At 37.5% G+C, this 25753-nt stretch overlaps 1 protein-coding gene across 1 annotated transcript; it reads right to left on the bottom strand.

The window, feature by feature from the left end:
* On the bottom strand, positions 1-19962 carry LOC105443820 (sushi domain-containing protein 2-like). The gene is made up of 13 exons (XM_030979124.1): positions 19743-19962; positions 17780-18086; positions 16025-16300; positions 15330-15462; positions 14245-14383; positions 13235-13369; positions 12389-12562; positions 11710-11967; positions 10654-10911; positions 4085-4324; positions 2257-2371; positions 1111-1167; positions 1-164 (listed from the first exon to the last, which is right to left on the bottom strand). Exons 1-13 carry the CDS (start codon positions 19957-19959, stop codon positions 158-160), a joined length of 2316 nt encoding a protein of 771 aa, XP_030834984.1. The 5' UTR covers positions 19960-19962; the 3' UTR covers positions 1-157.
* Positions 19963-25753: the final 5791 nt, after the last annotated feature.

Below are 25753 nucleotides of genomic sequence, written 5' to 3'. Positions count from 1 at the left end.
TTTAAACAAAAAATCAATACAAAATTATGAAAGTAAAAGGGCCAACGAAAAAGCGTTTATATAGTTATCAGCTCATGCATGCATTGTAGAGATATCAACATAGTAGCTATGTCCTCACAAGTCGATCCACTCGTTGCATTGAAGTTTATTGCCAGGACTAAGCACTACAGGGAAAGAAAGGGAAAGAGAGACAAAGAAAAACGACGATTAATAATAAAAATAACAAAAATTATTGTGTAATAGCACATATTCTTATGATATAACACTTCTAAGTGCGTCATAAGGACTTAAGATATCACTACCCGGCCTTTAGCTCCGATGTAACGTTTAATACACTCAAGGACAAAATCCTACACGATTCCATTTCCATTTGAAATGAAATAATTAATATTTTCATGACATTGGTTTTCTCAATTATTTAAATCTTGAAAAGAAAATTAATTTACAATTGTTTATTAGCGGCCAAGTGCTGAATTGCAAAACAAAATTTAACATTGAAAGTTAATCTTATGGAAGAGTCGGTTCATTTTGGCTTTCATATGAAGTTAATGAGATAGCTGAGTTCCTCACTCCCGGCATTTCATTTTAAAAGAAAGTAGAAATGCCCCCTGAACATGATTGCTCTTGAAGAGTTGAAGTACCACATACTCGGCAGATGACTAGTACTAGCTAAAGTGTTTGCATCCAACAGTCAATGACGAATGTGCGTGTAGTCCCATATACCCCTTTCTGTGCCAAGATCGCGCGATCTTTGCCAAGATTGAGCCAAGTTTCGTTTCATTTTTAGAATTTAAAAACTTCAGAATCTACTCCTCTGTACTACATTTAATAGGAATTAATAGGAATTAATAGTAATCTTTTTAATTAATCTGTATAAATATGCTAGCATAAAATTGTATTTTGTTTCTGGGATAAGCGCATAAAGAGACTTTCCAGTCTATTTTGAAATTTAAAAGTCTATCTTTATTTTGTTATCATTATTAGTATCATTATCATCATTACTATAACTTTTATTATCATCATACCTATAACTACCATTGTAAAATAATCAATCTTTCACAATGCCACTGCTTGACACTAGTACTCAGCTGTATGTTCAAACGGACTTACTGGGCGTAGGTAGGGTTTCCATGAACTTCAGCCTGGTCTTTTGAAGGGTTCACCTTCCTAATAAAATAAGAAAATGAATAAAAATGAAAAGAGCGATAAAAAATTTGAGGATGAAAGAAAAGGTCATCATAATAATTAAAATGAAGTATACAAACGAACGGGATAATATCGCTAGTGGGAGTCGTTTGTCTAGCAATGTTGGTCAACAAGGGATCTAAAAGATCACGACGTTTCGTGCGCCGCTGCAACACTTTGTCAGGTGATCGCCCGTAGAGTATAAAAAAACGCTTGCTTACAATATATGTTATTACCTGACGAAGTGTTGCAGCGGCGCACGAAACGTCATGATCTTTTAGGTCCGTTGTTGACATTGCGAGACAAACGAATATCACCTGCGATATTATTTTTGATACTACATCCGCAATGAGTAATATATTTAGGATTATTAAACGGGATAATGCAAAATAATTATGTGATGGTATTAGGTGAAGCTCGTGATAGTTGTAAGACACTTTTCTGGTCGACCATTTGTATCCTTTGCGGTAATTTCCTACGAATTTTTAGCCTTAACACGGTACCCAACATTCCAACAACCCAAACTGAATACTAATCCAAAACCTAACACTAACCCTTACCCTCTAATTTAAGGAAAATAATATTCTGGTTTAATAAAGAGCTTAATACACAGACAATGTGGATTATTTTCTTGCTGTAAAGGACGTTAGTGCCTGGCTATGATTCGAACCCTCAACCCTTGGATTGAGAAACATGACAAATAAAAAACCACTATACCATGACACATTCACAAATCGGAGCACCCTCTTTAAGAGGCCCTGTACAAGGACACATACATGTAGGTCTACCTAAAATCCCATGATGGCAATGACTTCTTGAAAGTCAAGGCAACGTCAAGAGCCCTGTCAATAAAATATTAACACGTGCGAACATTACACGTAATACGTGATTCCAATATGGTTTATATCGGATGTATAATAGGGTAAAGAAATTGTCTGCAGTTGCTTTTTGAAGGTCATCGCTATTTCGAAGGACATTGTTATTATGATGACAGTGCTTTCTTATTTCTTTGGCGCCAACAAACGAAGATTCAAGATTCAAGATTATTTTGATGTAGATTATGTAGCGTACCCGATCGACGGTGGACGTTTCTTTGGTCGGCAGATCAAAATGATGACAATAATGATCAAAACGATCAGAATTACCGATCCCACAGATATTCCGATGATAGCGGGCGTCGACAGAACTGTAGGGTAAGAGGAAATGATTTAATTAATTCTTGACTTATAAACTGCATATATGTACTGATAATTGTATTTTATCTGTAAGGATAACTTTGCAGTTTTTAGGTATTTAGTTATATAAAAAAAGGGGTAAGGAAAAACACAAACATTATTTCATACAGGATCCAGAATGGAATACCTAAAGTTTAACATCTTAAAAGAAGAAAAATAAAAGTTAAAATTCATACATCAAAATGTTATTCTACCTCATCTAGATTTTGAGGACATAATATGTCAATCTCCTTGTGGAAAATATATAAACCAATTACAAAAGCTACAAAATAGAGTAGGAAGGACTATTCTAAAAATAAAGCCTCAATTACATTGTTTTGTTCAAAGCATGAAATACTGCCGTGGGAGACTTTGAAGTCTCACCAGAAATTCCATATCAGTGTAATGATGTTTAAAGTCCTCAATAGTAATACACCAAATTTGTTAAATGTAAACAGGGACGTGATAGAGAAGGACTGGAATCAAGCCGCTCTCCTTTGACCCCATGCTCCAAGCCGCCGAAAAGTTATGCGCTAATTTGCAACTGTTGACCAGGTGGTGAGATAAAAGAGCGCATGAAATCACATCAGAAAATTGTATCACAGCAACTGTTCGCTGTCCCTTTCAATGATTTCTCATCCATTGTTGAATGTGTAAAAAGTAGAACAAGTAAACACAGACCTGTGTAATTTCATCCTTTTTTAAACTTCAAAAATACAAAAAAAAAACACGCGAAAACACGCATTAGCAAACTTAATATTATTGAAGATTGTAAATCATGGATTCAATAACGAGACATTAAAACATGCACAAATTAGCGCATTGTCCTAAAATATTGAGTTTTTGTCAGGATGTAATTTTTCTTTTACCAACTCTGGCACACAAATTATTGGAAGGACAGAGTACTAAATTTGAAAATTTGTTTGATGCACTATTCCCATTACAATCCCCATATAAGGTTTTTGATTTACACTGAAATTTGCCGGTAATTTAATATTTTGTAATAAATGTAAAACTGGTGCCTGGCTTCCGAAAGTCCCCGCAGTGGAAGTGCGGTTTGGAGCATGGAACTTCAAAGCCAAGTGGAATGTTACACATCCCATCGTTACGCATTAGAACTCACGAATGCGTTTGAATAAATTACAAGAGTTTCGTCTCCTTTTTACTACTCCCTGCTGTAAACAAATTTTATACCCCAATACCTTATCAGCTATGATACAATAATCTTTCCCTTTCCAGACCCTGAGCAAACAACTGCAAACGCCCTTTCTTTCTACAGGGAGGGGGTCGGGGCTAGGATATACGATATCATTTCCATTCATATTAGCAATTGTATATCTCTCTTTATCCAAACGATCTCTCTTACAACTAATTTAATTAATACCGTCAGACCTTAACATAATATATTAAAATACTATTGTTTTTTTTTGTTTTGATTTGTCCTGTTTTTTTCCATCTTTTCCCTCTTCTTTTTCTTTTTGGTCTCCATGGAAGACCATGAAAACATAAATCTTATGCCATAACATTTTTTCGCTTGCTTATGTAAAATTTATATTCTGTGTATGTTTATACATTTTAATATTTGTTATTATTCTCTTTTGATTGTTTAATTTATATGATGAAAAACAACACATTTTAACAAAAATGTAAGGGCTCGTTCAAAATCGACCTGGCTAACTGCTTACCTGGCCCATGTGGCTTCATAGTCATAGAGGTCATAGAGGTCATAATCGTCTGCCCGGATGCCTCACTGATGCATGTCGGAATATCGCCAACACTCCAGGTACCATCTGATTGGCAGGTTAAGTTGACCACGTGACTCAGTTCGAAGCCGGCCTCGCACACGAATCTAGCCACGCCCCCTGCCATGTAGGTCGTCGCGATGGCACTTCCGTTAGCAGGGGCGGGAAGAGTTGGGCAACTCACTTAAGATAATGAGAACAAAATATGAACCGTTGAAAGGATAAACAAACTTTTAGATGGATGTTCGACTGCACGCAGTAGAAAATGATGCCTCCACTATAGAGCGATTTTACAAAAAAAACAAAACAAAGTTTGATTGTAATACATTAACAGGTTTTCAGAATATCGTGATTACACATCGTAGAACACAGCAAACAATACAGATAAGGCGAGTTGCACATGAGGAATCAAACCCGTATCAATTGGTTTACCCATCGAGTTTCTATTGACTACTAGTAGATTATTAAAGCCCATTGCACACGATATTTTTTTGCTGACGGAAGACAACGTTATTGACTAGCGCGGTCTTTGACATGCCTTGTTAGACAGAAATCATGACCAAAATGAATGCGTAATGAATAGTTCAAACCAAAGACGTTTAAATATAATTACTAGACGGAAAGCAGAACGCGCGGAAACCATGCAGACGAATGGGATTAGGCTCCGCCTCTTTTGGATCATTTGAAGACAAAATAAGCACCCGAGGCGGCTTTTTGATTGGATAAGTGCCTCATGAATATGTATTTTATCGATAGTATCGTTTAAGAAACCGGATAATATATTTGACCTCATTGCGTCACTTTAATGATGCAGATTTATGCACGACGCTACTACACTCGCACAAACTGACAAGAGTTAGTTCATTGAGAATGTGTGAGTAATTGATTGAAATATGAGTAGATTAAGTGAATTTAGTCATCAATTTTGAAAAAGCTGCAATAGTCTTCGTTATGTACTGTAATTTCGTTACATTTGGAGACAGTTCTCAACAGATTTTTGGGGAAAAGACTATTGTCAAATATTGCTCTTGAAATTGCACTTTAATTTTTATCGTCATGAAGTAGTTTGACTGCGGTTTGCCGTCATTTCACCCTAGTACTCCAGTTAGGGCCCCGGGGTTCCGGCAGGCCCACCCCGGGGAATTTCGGTGCTCATTAATTTGCATCAAGATCAAAATTTCTAATCAAGTTTCATTTCAGATTTGATCGTCATCATGAATCTAATTCACCAATCACCGATTTAATTTAAATCTAGATTTAACGTTACACCTTACAATAATCTCTGAAGCATGATTTTTTTGATAATCCAAGTGGATTAATTCTTGATAAAATCTTTAGTAGATGTGGACTCTGATGGCTTTACTTATCAATATCGGTGCCATCCGTTCGCTCAGTTGCATCATCGGTGCGTGTCAACTTTATTTAGACCAAAATTATCTGTGACCATTGATAATCAAAAAACCCCAAATCCTATTCATTTAGATGTAAACCTGAAACTTATTAATAAAATATATTTAAAAAGCATCAACACTAGGATTTGTTTATTTAATATTTAGATTTTGTGTGGGTCCAGCGTGCTTGTCAAGTTGTCATTACTACTACTAGAGTCTAGACCTAGGCCTAGTAGATCTAGCTAGCTATCAATGGCGTACTCAGGATTTTTTCAAGGGGGGGGGGGGGGGTAAGAGGACTGTTTTTTTTTGGGGGGGGGGGGGTCATCTTTTTTAGGTCATCCATTAGGATTGTTTGTTTTTTAAAATTTCATTTAAAACAAAAAATCAACACTCAAAAGGGGGGGGGGGGTCCAGAAAAACATACACATAAAAAAAGCTCAAGGGAAGGTTAACCTCCCCCCCTGCGTACGCGCCTGACCCCTATTAATTCTCTTAATATATTAGAGTTTTTTTTTCTTCTCCAAATTGTGCAGTTCATGTTGATAAATCTATTTGTTTGTGTAAGAGAAGACCCCTAGTCCACAATTATGTTTACTTATGTAGTCCACTTCTTCTTGTCTTAATAAACCAATTCTACTTAAGACTACTTTATATGTATAGGCCATATAAAGCACTTTTTGAGGCACAAGTTAAATCTTCCATTTAATTTTAATTTGTACTGTGGTCCATTAAATTGGAATGTTGATTTCCACACCATATTAAAATTAAGGCCAACCATGACATGAAAAATAGCTTTCATGCTAGATCTATTTTTATTTTGTTAAGGAGAAAGGGACGCCTTGATTGTCATATTGATTTTGTTTTCTTTTTGTTCCAAAAGATTGAAACTGATGAAGAGCTGGAAGGAGTTAACTGATCATGAGTAGACATTACAACATTTCTTATATTTGCAAGATGAAGCTGAAAGTCCCATGCAGGTAAAATTTTCAGGATATTTAGCACACAAATATTAAACGACCACCTATTAATTCACTACAAAGGAAATGGAACTAAGTTTATGTTGCAGGTGTATATAGTGGAGGGGATATTTTATTCTAGTTCTTCCCTTTCTTTGTTTACAAAGGGATTTGTCCTTATTTACAGGAGGTCCTGTGTGTAGAAGAACGATGTCTAATGCACATTCAAAGCACTACATAATAATAATAATGATCATACATGTAGGGTATACACAGGACCCCTCACTACTTTTTTTGTGTGTAAGTGGTCCTTTCACTTCTTGAGCAATGAAGATGAAGAAGAACACAACATAAGATTAATGAAAGTCTGTTTATAGGATGTATCATGTATTATGGTTGTTATGTATCTATTATTATCACTTTTTAATTGAAGTACCTACATTGTTTTCTCTTATGTAGGATGATGCTTCTCTACTGTGGATGATGAAGGCATGTTGATTACAAACCCAGGAGAGGAACAAAGAACATATATTAACAGAATCACTATATCTAGAGATGCGGGCCTACTACACTTTATACGAGCAAGTGTGCTAATATACATTGTACGTACCCCCAATAAACTATTGTAGAACACATATCATGCAGAAAGTTATAGATCTGACAAAGATATTTTTCATTGTCCGTTACTTGTAAAAGAATACTGAATATCACAACTGTGATTTAGATTTAGATGAAATATAAGTCTACATTACGTATGTTTCAATATCATTATTTCCAGTACATTCTCTGGTCCAAGTTGTTTGGTCATTTTATGTCCCATACTTAACCGAGTATTATTCAATTATAAGCGCAAGTTCACAATACAAGTACACTGTACACGTATTACTTATTTCATACCTTGTCTGATCCAAGCTCCAGCAGGCCTATCATCTTAACGGGATCATCAGAAATAATCTAAGATGTGGTCAGTAACTAGTCTTGTAGGAAAAATAGTTTTGGTTTGCCCACTATAACCCCAAGTGAATTTCAGTCCTTTGTCATGTTGTCAGAGCAGGTATCAGGGTGTATGTTATTAGTCATTGTTGTTTTTCTTATACACTGTATCTTATTTCATTTTTCCATTCAACAGACTTGGGTTATCATTACAGCCCTTTCTTCTGAAAACTAGGCTACAACTTTATTGATGAATGCAGGAGACATCTACATGGGACTACGTCTTGAAGATGCCACCCTCATATAATGAAAGAGGACAGTAGAGATGGGTTTAAACTTGAATATTTTTACATGATATTTATTTATTATTTGTATTATATGTTTGTAGAATACCACATTCAATAAAGCTAATGAATTAATCATCATGTCAACTTTCAAATGATTAAAGATAACTAATCATCAATGAATAAACATTAACATTTTAACAATGTCAACTACCATCTTATGGGAGGACTGGGTCGAAAGATTCTCCTTGAAATTTGAGTGATAAAGATCTACCAGTCTATATCAAATATTGAATTAATCAATGATATTTTAATTATAATTATACATGTTGAAAATCATTTACCTCTATGACTTCTGTATTTTAGAGGATTTGTAGAGTATTGCATTATTGCAGTATAATGCTGCTTCAAGTATTGTATGTAAGAAGGTTTGAAAGTCAACCCTCTAAATGCATTAAATATAGAAAGACATAGACAGACTGCCATTTCATCATTGCCTTTCGTATCCAAACTAATAATTTTAATAGAATCATGTTTTGATACTTCTTAACTTAAGAAAACAGGGGGGGGGGGGGGGCTTGCAATCCTCTTTCTGGTGCTGTTTCTACATGGACCATGTACATAATGTAACTATTTGCAAAAGTGTAAACAATATTATATTTAATCACGGTAGAGGTTTACGGTACACCATGTGTAAAGTCCTAGAAGGACTAAGGAAAGTGGATAGAAAATAGAAGTGAAAATAGAAAGGCGAGAAAGTGGAGATTGGAAGGAAGAGTATCTTTCAGAAGTGAGTATAGTCCTGAAAAGGACTGTAAACCAGAAAGTTGTAGATAGGATGAAGGTTTGAGTAGAAGACTGGATTGAGTTGAAGAGTTGAGTAGAGTTGCAGAGCAGGAGCAGGAGAGTAGACTCGACGTTTCGGACAGGTTGACTGTCCGTCTTCAGGAGTGAGTGTTCGCTATGCGTGCGGCGGTCCTTATAATGGCGTGAGTGCGGGGGGGGGGGGGGATGGCAGGCAACCCGGCCAATTCAAAATTTCCAGTGTTAAATTCAATTGTCGTTAAAAAAAGAAATCATTTATGTCAAGATGAAATTAAACAATGTTTCACTTTCCTTTTTTCAAGTTGGAACATTTGAATAAAATGATTAACATACTTTCCGATCTCTCTGGACTCTACGTTAAAAATGTTCAAAGCTCCTGCAAAGGCTGCAAAAAGGAAAAGCGAAGAGAATCCAAGTGAAATGTGGAGGGTAATGGAGTGAATATAGAATGGTTGATCGTAGTTGATAGCGAGTGCATGCAAATGAGTGGTAATAACAAGTACGACTGAAAGTGAGATAGAAAGAAATTGCAACAGGTTGTTCAGTAAAGAGAACACAACTTGCAAGGTCACGATGAGGGTGGATGGGGAAAATCCATCCACTGTGCCACATAATTGTTTGTCTAAAATAAGGAAACTTAATACATCGGCATATTTAAAATGTATAATCATAGCCAGAGAATGTGTTGTAAATGGATGGTTATTATCATTTTTTGGTCAATAAAGAGATTTTCAGAAAAATATAATGCTGGAATATTAATAAGTAGAGGTGTAATGATGTTTAAATTAGTTGGCGTAAATATTCATAAATGAATGATACATGCCATTAAAACTCAAACAACACAACAACGGAACTTTAAGGTTCACTTCCCAGATGCATCCTGGGTACACCAGCTGTTTTACTGGTGATCGATAATACACGTTCGAGCGCGTATTTCACCTAACGGTGATCGCATCAGAATAATCCATGCTGATTCGCTGCATCACTTGCGTTGCTAGCGCGCAGCGTGATGAATAAATTACCCATAATTCCGTACAGTAGATTATTTGACCTCTCTAATTACGCTGATACGCGTATTGTCTTTTACCATGAAGTGAGCATCATTCCAGTACACTTTTTGCGGGGAGCATTCTACAGAATGCATAATTCATAAGGCTCATGAATTATGCAAGGCTTATTTTGGCCTCTAATGGATCCGGACAAAATGGCGGAGCTTGGGGGGCCTGTTTCAAACACTGCCTTGAATTACCGATAAATGGCTATTTACTTTGTTGATTAGACTTGGTAATAACGAAAACAGGTAATAACGAAAACGAAATTATCCCTCATGCGCAACACGGACATAACAAGACATAATCTTGCGCCAGTTTGTCATAACCTTTCGTCAATAAGTTGCATCTAAACCTAGATGCTCTGTCGTGTTCTGTTGAAAGTAGGGACTTTTAGATTAGCGCGTCGACAGCTTTGACTGCAACGTGTGACGTCATTTTAAGGCACTGCGCATGTGTCACGTCGTCTCAGTCGGCGATCGAGAATGCGTCAACCTTGATTTTTCTAAATCTACTACAGTACTAGTATATGCCGCGTGCGCATAAAATATACAGTTCCCCAAGTAGACAAAGGAACATCCCTTCCCTGCTCTTATGTAAAAATGTGTAGAACAGGTGTCACATTCATATTCACCTGTTCTACACATTTTTACATAATAGCAATGAAGGGATGTTCTACCACAGCAATTGTTGAGGGTAGAATGAGGAACTGTATGTTTTGTCTTCTTTCTTTGTCCGTCATGTTCATAGTGTTACTTCCTGCATGCATGTATATCGTCGAGTGCAATTTAAAAGATTTCTAATTGTAGTCAACATGGGCAGTTCCGTACGTTGACACGCATGATCAGTCGGCGTTCGTCGTGTTCTCGTCCACTCAATAGGGACTTTTAGATTTGCGTGGACTGATACGTGTGACGTCCATTGAAGGCAGTGCATTACAAGTAGCATAGACCTATTGTCTTCATGCGAATCTAAAAGTCCCTATTCTAAAAGTCCCTAATGTATTGCATGGATGAATGTGACTGGCGCAATGGAATGAGGTTTTGTGAGCAGCAGGTATGAAAAACTTACCGAACGATGCTATGTTGTCGACTGCCTGCTGATATTGCACAAGTGCCTTCACGGAATTCTGGGCAAAACTCTGCGACCCCGTTGTCTGGTAGTCGAAGATACAGAACTGGTTCGTACCGCACACCTCTAATACAAGGCTTTGGTCTACAGAAGGGTTGGCGACAGGCTCAAAGACAGGAGTGTAAGTGCGGTCGGTATGAGATTCGTGGTCCTTGCTCGGTTCGTAAAAGAACAACGATTCTGCTGCATCGATTTCCCCTGTATTGAAGCAAAGGAGAGTGACCAACAACCCATACATGTATTCCTTTGTAACGCACATGCGTGTTCAAGATCAGAAGCAACGACGCTATGGAGGATATCTCAATAATGCTCTAATAGTTTGGGAGGGAATGGTCTCTTCGATACCCGGGGTTATTAAAGGAGAAGGCTGAGTTCTTTAAAAGGTAATGAATAATCTATGATTTTTTTTTCAAAAGTTTTTTTTATGGTAGTTTGTAAGAATAAAGTGCACATACTAAAAAAATAATTGCATGTCAAAAGCTCTCATTCGAAATATGACAAGAACTTTCGAGCAATCATTCACGTGATATATGTGTGTAGTCCCCAAAATCCCATTTGTGTGTGCAGTGCATGTGATGTCAGCAAGATTGAGTCGATTTTAGTAATGTTTAATATTTCAAAATTTGTAGACGCCAATACCTCTATCGATAGTACTTAATAAACTTTTCCAAATAAATGACTTCATTCAGAATGTAACTGCATGACCAGAACTCAACCATATATTGAATACCTCACATTTACTTGCTCTCTTTTATAATTATACCTAATTATGACGGGGAAAATTAAGTCAAGGTATTAAAGTCAAGGTCAAGATTATAGACGAATGACTTTCAGACGTCCCAGCTAAAAACCAAAAGAGAGTCTTTTTATGTTTAGGTGAATTATAATTAGTGTAAATAGTACATGTACTTTGAAATCAAGTGAATGAAAAATACCATTGAACAATATTGACAAACAGTTAGAGAAAAGTTATTGGGAGAAAAAATATGATCTTACATAGTAGTCCAAATTGGTAGTGCAACTGCTCAGTAGTCAGATCAGGTGAGAGGAAAGATCCCTGAGGAGTTAGGAAATCGTCGCTGGCATTACCATTCCACGTTCCCATCAGGCCTTGCGTTTGACCTCGGAAGGAGTCTGGAGCTACAAGAAGAATGCTCATGGCCCCCTCTGCTGCTTTTAGATTCAGCCCTACCCCTCCGTCAAAAGATACAATGATTCCATCTGTGGTAATGTTGCGACCGGTTACAGAGACCCCTAGGAAATCAAGTAGATGCAAAATGATGGACACTAAAGAACTGCATGGTATCGACTAGCTTATCGTACAACGATTGGTATTGTTATTGATAGCAAAATATGAGAGGGGTGGGGAAGATTAAAGGATCTTGAACACTATAGTTCTGCTCATTGTGAGTTAGAACAGTAGTTTGTGAAAAAACAGTATTCCTAAAGCTTAGACATTCTTGGTTTTAAGGTTTATCATATTTCCCAGTGGTGTGATATTCCTCAATACCAATTTTCTCGAAAAATTGAAGTCTTGCAACTGTTAAAGAAAATTAACTGCTTTCCCAGCTTTCTCTTGATAGGAAGAAGAGGGAACAAATGTGTAGGATACATAACTGAATTAAAATAAATCTAACCGCATGACGTAAAAAACAAAAAGGTTAATTTGTTATACCTGAATATGACCATCGAGAAGCCTGATCAAATTCAATCCTCGTGAAGTGTTGTCCATCCCCGGCTAGTCGGACATAGGCATCAAGAACCCTGCGTTCATTGGTTTGAATATGAATTATATCACTATCCCCAAATCGTGCTGCCATGGCAACAAACACCGTTGCATCAGACGTTCCTGCAATGGAAATTACAGTAGGAAATACATTTTGATATGAACAGTTGTTCAACTAATAGGTGAAATATCATATTTTCCTTTAGAATGATTTGAAAGTGTACATACATTTAATACAGAAAGATGACATATGACTTCTTTATTCATTATTAAATATCATATTTTCATTTAGAATGATGTGAAAGTGTACATACATTACAGAAAGATGACATGTGACTTCTTTATTCATTATGAACAAGATGAACGATCTGGCGTTAGTTTCATCATTGAGCATAGAATGGTTTCCCCTCTAATATAAAACAGATGATTAACAATAGAACCGGTTGGGTTCCTAATCTTGTCCCATATTTAAAACCCTAAATAGTTGTTTCGAGGAACTTGTGTACAGGGTTCATTTAAGAATCTCTAAAGGTTAAAGCATATAAATCCCAAGTTTTTTACATGCACCTTTCACGTAGGTTTGTTGAAAAGTCTATCAGGAATTAAAATTATGTCTGAGTAAACTCGCAAACGGATGTAAAATCGGATTGACATCGACGTGAAAAGTATATTTTAACCCTTTGCTTACGGGAACCGGGTGGTCCCTGTGTTAAAGCCTATAGGACCTATAACATTCAGTAGTCAATGGGTTAAATGAAGACTGAGCTAAAACAATGAATGGAAAATAAATTTTACCAACGAGAGGAGCCGCTCTTGCATGTAAGATGAAGGTGCCATTTAGTGCGTTCAGCATCGTGAATTCACCGTGGCCGTTGAAAGTGTACGTGGTCGAGTCAAGAGTTGAAATATGTGGATCACCACTGCCCAATGCTGAGTTGTGACAACGGGAGGGAGAGGGAGGGGAGGGAGGGATAGATGGATGCGTGAGAGAGAGAGAGAGAGGGTAAACAAGGAGAAAGTTTAGTACGTGATATTGAAGGGGGAAATGATTTTGGGAGAGTGTCGAGGATGATTTTTTAGCATATTTTCAGACTCGTAACACAAACACCAAAACATCAATAATATCTCCAGTCTTCAGACATATACATTGGCTACCTATTCAGTCCCGCATCCAGTTTTAAGTACTTGTATTAACTTATCAATGTTTCTTGTCAGTTTGCTTCATCATATGTCATTGAATTGTTAATACAGTATAGACCAGAAAGAACGTTGCGTTCCAGTAAAAAATCTTTATTTTATGTCCCACAAACTATAACAAAATCTTACAGAGAAAGGTCATTTTCAAATGCAGCCATTGTTGTATGAAATAACTTGCCAGAATACCTTAGAAATAAAGAAACGTACGAACTATTCAGAAGTAATTTGAAAACATATTTATTTAGCACTTTGTAACATCTCACAATGATTATGAATCCAGTGCACCCTTTCCACTCCTTCTGTATTCTGTCTTGTAAAGCGCACAGAGACATGCAGTTATATCCAGGTTATATCTTTCCTTTGTCGACATGAAAATATTGTTATTTGAAGAAAAAAAAGTGAAATAGAATAACATCAGCCTTTTTTTTTTAGCAGGTTTTTTTTAATTTTTTTTTTACGTCGTCTGATGTGAACAAGGTTTTATGGTTACACACATACATTTCCGAACATGCTTCCATGACTTTGTCTAACTGTCGAATGATAGAAAAAATTCTCATCATGGTTATGCCTTATGGGGAGATCGATAAAATTGATGCAAAAAAGAATACCTGGAGGAGGCGGTACGTAGTTGTTGCAAGTTTGAGAAGGCCGATGCCGACCAAAATTTGTGCACTCATCTGGTCCACCGTAAGTACAGCAGTAGGTCCAGGGCAAGATGTCGACGAGGTAGTGCGACAGATATGGTACCTGAAGAGTTAATGAAGTCACGTGATACTATTTATAACCTCCACACAATAACGAACTTTGATTCAAGCTACGCGACCATTGTTCTCTAATTTCCTTTCGCATTGTATTATTTTCCACGGTAGTTGCCGAAGCTGTTACATAGGTTATTTTTTTAACATGTATATATTATTTATACTAAGGTATAATATATGTTAAGTATGTATGCATGTATCAATGTTTATGGAGTTGTTAGATGCTATTTAAGTACAGATGTTCATCGTAAGCTCTGGGAAGAACAATTCATTATCGGCTGGACTGCTTGCAGCCGGATGTACTAAATGTCACTTTCCACTAATTTCCCCGTTCTAAACTTTTGTCTGATATATTCGCTTTTTCTGTCATTCCCTTTTCTCTCTCTTCTTTTTTTTTTTTAAATTTCTCTCTCCCTCTGTATTTTTTCTTCCCACTTCACTGACCTGCTTTCATTTTCTGTCTTCACTTGCTTTCTTTATGACGTACTGTTACGTTTTACTGTTTTCCTACGCGCCTTTTTCCTTATTTCTGCCTTATTATCTCTATATGACGTAATTACTCGTGATCTCGCTCTCTCTCTTTGTTTGTGCACCAGCACATTTCATGGAGATAGGAAGCACATGTTTTGACGAATAACGTTTCTTAAAGTCAAATAAAATCATTACTTGAGGGCGGAAATTTCTAAAACAATTTCTTCTTGCACGGAGGATCAATATTTGCTATATTTTTGCCTATTATCTCAAACTCCGAGCAGAACTAATACTGCCTGTGTGTGTGTGTGTGTGTGTGTGTGTGTGTTTGTATGTGTATGCGTCAATGGGTATGTGTGGTTGAATTGTTCTCTTCGTCGCTTTGTATAATCCTCTTCCTTTCTTCTTCTAATTGTTTGACAAAGAGTCACACCAAATGCATAATCATACGGAAAGGTACATACCTTATTAGGTTCTCCATATGGGGTAACGCCCCCATGGTGGTAACGATGGCTGTAGCCCCCTCCCAGACTATCAAATACATTAATGATCATTCCTTCATCACCATAGCAACACTCCTGTCCCCCTCCTAGTGTGCTGAAAAAGCAGAAGTTGACATTTACTTCCCCCCCATGCAGGATATCGATCTTAAAATCTATACATATCTTGTTCATTTCTAACATTTTGAAAAGGTCAGGTCATACTGCACTGTATAAAAACGAAAATTGTACAGAACTATTTTTGTCGTATTGAACAAGTGAAATCAGTTTAATATCGAGTATAGTTGAGGCGTCCTTGAGTACTTAAAACCTCGAGAAAGGCATTTTAAATCTCCAGCCGGATGTTAAATGGCTCCTCGCTAGTATGCGGACGTCATATGTGATTTTGATTAGCATGTTGGCGTCCTCAAAAAAGACGTTTGGCTGGAATGCACCCAAGTGGAGTGGAGAGTGTGCACATTCAAATGTACATGTGTGTGTGTGTGTAGAATCGTAATTGATTCCAGGTTAATAATACTTTAAGCGCCTCGGTCGGCTAAGTTGTTACTGGTGAAGTGCTTTATAAGAGTTGTAAGTGGATTGATAATGGTTATTATTAATCATGCCAATAACGTATGGAGAAGCTAAGCTCTTTCACATTAATAATTTACATTAAATACCTCGGTGTGTCTGCTCGTACGCAGTGTATCGCCCCAGGTTTATGGATACAGTTGCTAGGTGACGAGATGCCAATATCGCACAGCGGATGCGGACTAAACCTCCCTATGTCGATTTGGGCCTGGTCAAGTGTACATGGGCACGGGTGTGTGACGGACAGAAAGGAAGTATCAGACCAAACTTCTTCTCCAATCCAATCATTGCACCAATTTATTACGTCATCGCCATTGTGCCACTGTAGAACATGGACCTTGCTCCAGAGGGCAGCCCGGTTAGAACTAGAAGAACCCGAGAAAATAACGATTAGGGAACCAAGTAAATACATATTTCTATCCCACTTACCAAGAATCCTGCAACACGATTGGTCTAAACAAGGTCACACGGAAACTGGTGGATTGCTTTATTCTTGGTGTGATATAATTATTTTCTTTCTTGGCGTGATAGTACAAATATAATGACTGCTATGAGAGGAATGACTACTATGAGAGGAATAGTTGTTTTATAGGCTCAAGGGGACGTTGCATCCTGCTATCACCCCAAGGCATAATTGCAAGATGCAACGTCCCCAAGAGCCTATTAGAAACTATTCCTCGAATATCAAAGCAGTCGTAATATCTATATGGGAAGCAAAGCAAATTATGAACGCCCTTTTCTCGTGCAGGTGGAAACTATCATCGCCTAAGTGATCTCAGGTATGTTAGGTATAATATCACTTATCGTAAAATTGTTGCATTAGGAGTTTACACAACACAAAAAAGAATAGTGTTACTAGGAAAAACGTTTTCCGCCCAATAGTTCATTTGTATTGCTGACGTCACGAATAGTTCACCTTTTCCATAGGGAAAGAGTGAACTAATCGTTTTCCCGCCCACCCTCCCCATTTGGCAAAATTTAGCGAGCGTACAGGATTTCAAATACCTCCTCACTGGCAACTCCCGCGGTATTACGGCGCTGAGCCTCGTAATTTATGCTGTGCCGTAACTGCACTACACTACTACACCCTTCAATGTTTCATTTGAGCAGTGCAATTATTATTATTTTTAAATTTGATGTGAATGTGAGTACATTACATGTTATCACAGTATAGTGTCTAAGGAATGACACAGATAGAAGGAATATAAAACAAATATACAATGACTCATTCTTGGAACAAGCTAAAACTATTCGTACTCAGGAACATCAATAGTATTATTTCCCCTCGGCCTAGATCCTCGAGTGTCATTGTATATTTGTATACTATACATTCTTCCCTCGCCTTCAGCTCTAAAAAAATTGCTGCCCCGAGATCGAATCTCCAGTCAATAGTTCACCAGGCTCCAAATAATCAATGCACGTTATATAAATTACCAAGAAACGATAGATAAACTTATCAATCAATCAATTCAATCAATTCAAGGTTTATTAAAAAAACATGTGTCGCAGCCCAATGGCTGAATCGGTCATGTTTTACAATTAAAACACTCATTGCATATTTCAAACATAAAATACAGTTACAATTGATTTTTCAACATTGAAGTATATGTAGTTAATATGATAAGATTGCTTGGGCAGCAAAATGTAGAAAACAGAATATAACATGAAGACAGGAAAACAGAAAGGATAAACATTAAGAAAAGAAGTAAAAGATCAAGTTGTAGAAAATGCATGTACATTAAAAAATATAAATTGCATACATGTCTTTTTAAACAGTCACTAAGACAATATACGAATACTACTACATTTCGAGGAAAAGATATCAATTTTGATTTAATTCTTACTTTCCCCCTTGACCTTCAGATTCTATGACCCCAATAACACCAACGTCGACATGTATTTCAGGGTCCAGTGGCCCTGAAACGGTGTGGTAACCGATATGATAGTCAACGCCCTCTGCGACTGTGACCAAAGGTCCACTAAACTCCACGAAATTGTCCTCTGACTCCTCTCGGTAGCCGTAGACAACGATGTCAACCTCATCCACGCCTTCAAGGTTATCTGTGTTCCACGTGATCTCGAAGTCGGACTGTCTTTGGTTGCTTTCCGTTACCGAGGAAAATACATTGGCAGGAACGTCCTCGACACTGACTGTAGGGGAAACAATTAATTGTCTTGATAATATGGGCATCGCTTCACGAAATCGTCATAAATACAAGTTCGTCGACATCCCATTGAAATGTCTATATTACAATCAACTCACGTTTCATTGGGATGTCGACGAACTTGTACATACGAAAATTTCGTGAATGATGCCCAGGTACATAATCATTATAACGATGCAATCTATTTAATCTTTCAGACTTGTGCTCAAGTCACTCTCTAGTCCCAACCTCCAATCAAAGCAGTGTAAAGCACTCAAGTTATATCTAGGCATTATTCGAGCAAGATGATGTCAACCGTATCCGGACACCTACCCCCTGGACATCCACCCCCAGATAATAGGGACTTTTAGATTTGCACGTCAACAGCTTTGACTGCAACGTGTGACGTCATTTTAAGGCACTGCGCATGCGTTACGTCGTCTCAGTCGGCGATCGAGAATGCGTCAACCCTGATTATCCTAAATCTAGTACATACATACATACATACATACATATTGATATTTATATGGCGCCTTTACATGCTCAAGGTACTAGTATGCCGCGTGTGCATAAAATATACAGTTTCTCAGGTAGACAAAGGAACAACCCTTCCCTGCTATTATGTAAAAATGTGTAGAACAGGTGTCACATGCATATTCACCTGTTCTACACATACTTACATAATAGCAGTGAAGGGATGTTCTTTTGTTGAGGGTAGAATGAGGAACTGTATATTTTGTCCTCTTTCTTTGTCCGTGATGTTCATAGTGTTACTTCCTGCATGCATGTAAATCGTCGAGTGCAATCTAAAAGATTTATAATTGTAGTCAACATGGGCAGCTAAGTACGTTGACACGCATGATCAGTCGGCGTCGTCGTGTTCTCGTCTACTCAATCCAAAAGTCCCTAATCACCTCCAGTCAACTACCCCTAGGACTAACCGCTAGGAAAACTTCCCCTAGGGCAACCACCCTCTAGGACGACTAACCCCCGGGAAAACTACCCCCTGAGAACTACCCCCAGAAAACTAGCCCTTAGGAAAACTCCCCCTGGGACAACTATCCCCGGACAAATACCCCCGGACAACTACTCCCTAGGACAACTACCCCTGGACAACTACCCCTGGCAACTACCCCTAGGATAGTTGCCCGGGGGTAGTTGTCCTACAGGATGGTTGTCGTAGGGGTAGTTGTCTGGGGGTAGTTGCCCGGGGAAAAATGTTGTCCGGGGAAGTTGTCCGGGGGTAGTTGTCCGGGAGTAGTTGTCCTAGGGGTAGTTGTCTGGGGGTAGTTGTCCGGGGGTAGTTTTCCCGGGGGTAGTCGTCTTAGAGGGTGGTTGCCCTAGGGGGTAGTTGTCCTAGGTGGTAGTTTACTGGGGTGGAAATCCGGGGGTGTATGTCCAGGGGGTAGGTGTCCTAGAACCGATGCCAACAAATGAAGTAGCAAGTATAATTAATAACCATTAACAGTTGTTTATTGGTTGGAATTAAGATTTAGAACATGAACGTATCATTTATTTCTTCATGAACTATAATTTTTTAAGAATTTCGGCAAGATTTCTTGTAATGCATAGCTATAGCATAAGCCAACAATTCTGACCTGATGACAGCATAAGGTGGACATGTTATAGCTTTGTACAAAAGACGCTATTAATATGAACTTACTAATTGTGAACAATCCTGTGAAATCGAACGTGAGTCCGTCGTCTAGAGATACGCGCAGGGGAATCTGTCCAACCTTGTAGAAAGTCGGCGAAACGCAGAGGGCGATCTCGTCTTCCAGAAGCCTTCCAGAAGTCTCGATTCCGTCGAACTCACAGACAATCAGGCTGGTTTCGTTGAAGCACGGTCCGCTGATGAGAACCTGAGTTCCGCCAAGCATTGAACCAACCAATGGGAACAGGGAAATGTCACCTGTCAGGAGGAAAACCAACCTCTGGTTAACGAAATGGTATGAACGAGGGCGTGGCATACTAATATTACGCTCCTCGGTGAACTTACGTTCACGCGGATATATATATATATATATATATATGTGTAGAGAGAGAGAGAAAGAGAGAGAGAAAGAGAGAGAGAGAGAGAAGGACACACACGCGCGCACCCACTCACGCACTAAACACACTCACTTGCCTACGCACCCCCACACAATACCTTGTCATTTGACCAGGTTTTGAATTATAAATCAAGAGATGACTACAAACATAATCATTTTAGATATCTTCTAATTATTGACCGAATCAAAGTAGTTCATTTTCACCAATTCTATGATACGTAATAAAATCCTGATAATTATTTTTTTTAAGGAAATAAACGAAAAAGTATATCAAAATGAATATATCAAAGGGAATGTGAAATGCTGATATAAAAAAGAAACAAAGGAATCAAATCTAACTTTATTGATGTTTGGTGTAAAGCTGTCCGATAGCAAGAACACAAATGAGTACATGGAATGGTTGGATCTGGGAGAAACTGAGGTGGAAGTGGTAACGAGGAATGGATTAAGATGAATGGGTCATGCGTTGAGAAAAGAGAACGATGAACGTGTGAAAAGAGCGTGGGATCTGGAAGAGGATGGCAAAAGGGGCAAAGGAGGACGGAAATTTTCTTGGAAAGAAATGTTGAAGAAAGAAAGCAGTAAGGTTGGTTAAAATGGGGAAGGTGCTCTAGACAAGAAGAGGAGAGAAGGAGTGTCATTATGACCCGGAAGTAAACAACTCCTCGTAAACGGACAGTTATGATGATGATGATAATGGTGATGATGATGATTACGTCAGCAATTGCAAGAATGGTTTTGGTTGTTTACACACCGGAGGTAGTACATTCTAATCCTTCGATGTTGGAGTTGTCTGTTCTGAATACCCATCTTCCTGGAACACCGATATTCGATGTCGTTTCGATATCGACGACGGCCGCTGTCCGAGATCCAGGGACACTGTAAAACGTCACTCCGTCACCAGCGTTGAATCCAACCTACGAGTCAAGCATGTAAAATTTGAAGCAATACTTCCGAACAAATGTAACTTGGTACGGGTTCGATTCATGTTTTATTTCGTCTCATTTCATGTCATTTTGCCCCCCCCCCCTAAAAAAAAAGAAATAGTGAAAATGATCTTCAGTTATTTGGCCTATCTATTAGTTGATGAGAAACTTAAATGACATACTTCTGACTCTTAGCTACTGCCAATATTTTTTTCTTTGTTATCACCATTTAAAAAAATATTATGTTAATCCCTTTTATCGATACATGCAGCATAGCATTTGAACAGGTTTATTTTCCAACAGTGCATGATTACTTGCACTAAAGCATCACCCCCTTTAATCGGATAGTTGAGTTCTGTTGCAGTGGGTGCTACACACAATATTTTGTTGTGAGATAATGAAAAACTGAGTGTCAAATTTGAAGGAACATGCAGAGGGCGCTACACAAAATCATCTTTGTTTGATCAAAATCGGTTCAGAGACGGCTGAAATATCCGAATATAACGATATAATATATTTGTTTACCACCACAAATTGTCAATAATTTGAAAAACCGTTGAAAAAAAAACGAAATAGCGGCTTTTACGTTGTATTTCAGCCAATGCCGATGTTGGCTTTTTTGTTGGCTTTTCGTGTTGGTTATATTGAGCCCAACCAGCCAGGACATATATTGTAATTATTAATTTATTAATTAAATAATTAACGGTCTCCGTATTTTATTGAAAGTGGAGCCGAATTGGTATGATCGTATTGGCTAAATTTCACACATTTTGCGGTCTAAAATTAACTCCATAGCAATTTTAGGTCCTCAAAGGGCACTATAAATGTCAAAGATATAAAAATAAGAGCAATAAATGATAACCATGCACTTTGAAGGCAATTGCGGTCTGAAAAAACAGAACTCAACTATCCCTTTAATCTATGTGACTGCACAGTTCACTTAAGCCTCTTGCCTTCCTGACTAAACTAAACCCAAAATCATGAAAAGGATCTTCCAAATTTAGAACCTAATACGAGAATCACAACCGACACCAAACTGACCAAAAATTCCCTTACACCAAATGTTGGAAAATGACTCTGTCTGCACTCGACTTGGGGTCGGTTTGGCGGTGTGACTAATGTATTGTAATCATAGGGAGGGGCTAATGTAATGCATGAGCTTGTTACCATATACACAATCGTGTCCCTAGTTTATAAGAAGAAGGGGGTATAAATCAAACGATATAATGATTTACCTGAGCGGGGGTTCCACCAAGACCAGTACCACTATCACCACCACTGGCATCTCCTGTTGTCCAGTTTATTTCACCGTAATTAAAGATGGCGAAGGAGTATCGACCGTCTGTCACCATCACAGCTTGAAAGGAATTTCTCTGTAGTAAAATATCAAGATTATCAAAATCTATATCTTGATGTGAATATTAAATGATATTTGAAGAAACAAAACGGATAACACGGCAGGATGTTGAATGAAATAATTATCAAGTTTGAGTAATTTTATTGAGAGATTAAGATGTACCAAAGTGAAAAATGGCAAACAAAATTAGATTGCTTGGCGGAACAAAATGCATAGTAAGTCAAGTACTGTGTTACGCATTGTCAAATGTTGGTTCAGCTTGATTTCCAGCAGGTTTGCACTTGGGTTTAATACGTTAGATGTAATCCTTTTTTCGTGTTTGCAAATTGGCCGACAGGACTTTCAAAAGGGCGAATGTCGTCTAGTTGATGCAAGATGTCATAAGAAATGCCGAAATCTATAATACAGTGGCGACAGACAGATGATCAATATGAATAGGGTCAGCGGCGAACAATAGATTAAACCAGTGTACTTACGATGGAGGTATCAGAAGCACCATAGAAAGCCACGCTGTCCCAGGTCGCGATGTACATCCATGACGACAAGAAGTCTCTCATATCAACAAATGATGCTCTTATAATTCCATCGGCTTCGAGGAATACGCCGTCGTTTTGGGTGAATCGTAAGACTTGTCGATAGGATAGAGTCCCGCCCCTACCCGTGTCAACATCAGCCCAGAATGGGGTCAAAAGTCGTCGGCCATCACCGAGTGGAAACGGATCGGAGGTATATTGCCAAACACTCGCCAAGAACGAGATGACACCGTTATTGTTGACCTGCATCAACATTTATATGAAAGTGATTGGTAGCAAATTTTAGTGACAAGGCTGGAATATCATAGAAAGAATGAGAAGGAAAGCACGGAAATGAAAACAAAGAAATGGGGAGACAGACAGAGAAGGCGGTAGTTTGTTTGTTTGTTTGTTTGATTGATTTTATTTCTGCGTTCAAAAATATACAAATTCAAAGTCAAAGTACAAAATTTCGAACAATAACAAATACAATGAATACAATGTTTACAAAAGTAATTAAATGAAAAATCATGTTCAATTATATCATTCGATAAACATGTACGAAGCATACAATAACATAAGAAATATGAAATATTTTCAATAAATTAGAGAGGTAATTTGGAACGCAGGAGACCACCATCGTGAGCGGTTAGGCTGGAGATGGATGGCGGCCTCGTAAAAAGAATTGGCGACATAACTCTCTTCGAAAAACTGAGTGACCAAGAGGGTGCGGTGCAAGTGCAGGTGCAGTGAGCAGTTGCATGATAAAGAATAAATAAGTCACGGTTTTGTTATACTAATTTAGAGAGGGGGAGCATATGATTGTATTATTTGTCGTTTAAGTGTAGCTTTTAAGGAGTAGATGGTTGAACAAGACTTTATGTTGTCGGGTAAATCATTCCAAATGTCCGGGCCAGAATGTCTAACAGATTTGTGTGTTATTGATAATTTGGGGTTTGTAAGATGGAAGTTTCCAGATATGCGAGTAGAGTATGAATGAACGGAATTATTAAACCTAAACATGTTATCAAAGGATGGTGGAAGCAGATTATTAATGTACTTAAACATAATAACTGCTACTTGAGTAGTGTTCAGATCGAAATTTTTTAGTGTTTTAAGTTTATAGAATAAAGGATCAGTGTGAGCTAAGAAATGCGAACCTGTACAAATACGTATGGCTTTCTTTTGCAGTTTGAAAATAGAATTGATTTTTGTCGAACCACAATTTGCCCATACACTATTACAATATGTTATATACGGGAGAACTAGCGAATTATATAGTAGGAATAAGGTTGCATGGGGTAGAAGAAACTTTAACTTGGAGATTATTCCAATACTTTTGGAAATGCACATTGTAACTTGGTGTAAATGATCATTCCAAGTCAAGGTTTCATCTATAAGAACACCCCAAAACTTGGAATTAGTTTTCTTCTCTAGTAGCATACCATCGATTTTAATATATATAGGTGTTTCTGTATTATGAGAATGATGTTTAAAATACATGAAATGAGTCTTTTTTGTATTAAGTGAAAGTTTATTGGATTTAAACCAATCTGATACTTTGTTAATTTCATAATTCAAAGTATTGTTTAACGAATTAAGGTCTTTATGGGAATAAAAGATATTTGTATCATCGGCAAATAAGATAAAAGAAAGAAGGGGGGATGTATTGATAATATCATTTACATAAAGAAGCAATAACAGTGGACCTAAGATGGAGCCTTGAGGAACACCGCATTGAATTAAAAGAGGATCAGAATCATAACTATTAAATGTAACATATTGTCTTCTGTTTGTTAAATAATCTTTAAACAATAAGAGTGGCTGACCCCGAATTCCGTAATGACTGAGTTTGGAGAGTAGAATAGCGTGATTGAGCGTATCAAATGCTTTACTCAAGTCACAGAATATACCTATAACATGCTCTTTGTTAGCTATGGCACTTGTAATTTTGTCATAAATTTGAATTAATGCTAAGTCAGTTGAGTAATTTTTTCTGAAGCCATATTGATTTGAATTGAGTATTTTGTGTTTAGTTATAAATTTGTGTAGCCTATTATGAACGATCTTTTCTAAGACTTTAGATATACTTGGGAGTAGGGAAATTGGACGATAGTTACTAATTTCGTGAGGATCATCTTTTTTGAGAATGGGGTTGACTTTAGCTAGTTTTAATAGATCAGGGAAAACACCTTGCGATAACGAGTGATTAAATATGTGAGTTAAAGGCTTTGCAAGTGGATACATTATTTCTTTTAGAAGAGACATACTTATTTTATCAAAACCGTGCGATTTTGAGTTGTTAAGAGATTGGGTAATGTTAATAATTTCGCTAGGATTTGTCAGATTTAAAAAGAGGGACTCTTGGTTTTGATTGGAAAGATAGTCTTTAAAGTGTGCGTGAGTTCTATTAATTTTGCTGGCGAGTTCAGGGCCGATATTCGTAAAAAATGAGTTAAATGAATTTGCATGAAGACTAGGATCATGTATTTTATTGCCATTTAATGTGATATTATCCGTGGGTGGGGGATTCGTTTTTTTTCCCATTACCTCTTTGATAATTTTTCAAGTTGCAGTTGTGTTTGAACTGGCCTTTTCTATTTTATTAGAAAAATGCAATCTACGGGATGTACGGATAAGTTTTGTTAATTTGTTTCGATACATTTTATATGTGTTTAGGTTAGTGTCAGTTGGATTGTGTAAATGTAATTTGTAGAGGCGATTGCGTGTTTGTATTGATTTCAATAAACCTTTAGTTATCCAAGGATTCATGGGTTTATTTCGCTTATTACTCATTTTGCCTAAAGGAATATTCTTTTCATAATAAT

Source organism: Strongylocentrotus purpuratus, unplaced genomic scaffold (assembly GCF_000002235.5).
Source record: "Strongylocentrotus purpuratus isolate Spur 01 unplaced genomic scaffold, Spur_5.0 spur5_scaffold_10, whole genome shotgun sequence".
Lineage (NCBI taxonomy): Eukaryota > Metazoa > Echinodermata > Echinoidea > Camarodonta > Strongylocentrotidae > Strongylocentrotus > Strongylocentrotus purpuratus.
The sequence above is the reverse complement of the archived record's forward strand: the minus strand, read 5'-3'. Positions and strand labels throughout refer to the sequence as shown.

Bases quoted from the DNA above. Each gene is read 5' to 3' on its own strand.
- LOC105443820 (XM_030979124.1), bottom strand. From the start codon at position 19,959: ATGCTTGGCGGAACTCAGGTTCTCATCAGCGGACCGTGCTTCAACGAA. The intron at 15,463-16,024 runs GTATTTAATGTA...CTGCTTTTTCAG, and splicing joins GTACGAGCAGACACACCGAG to CACACTAGGAGGGGGACAGG. The intron at 2,372-4,084 runs GTAAGCAGTTAG...CTTACCCTACAG, and splicing joins TATGAAGCCACATGGGCCAG to TTCTGTCGACGCCCGCTATC.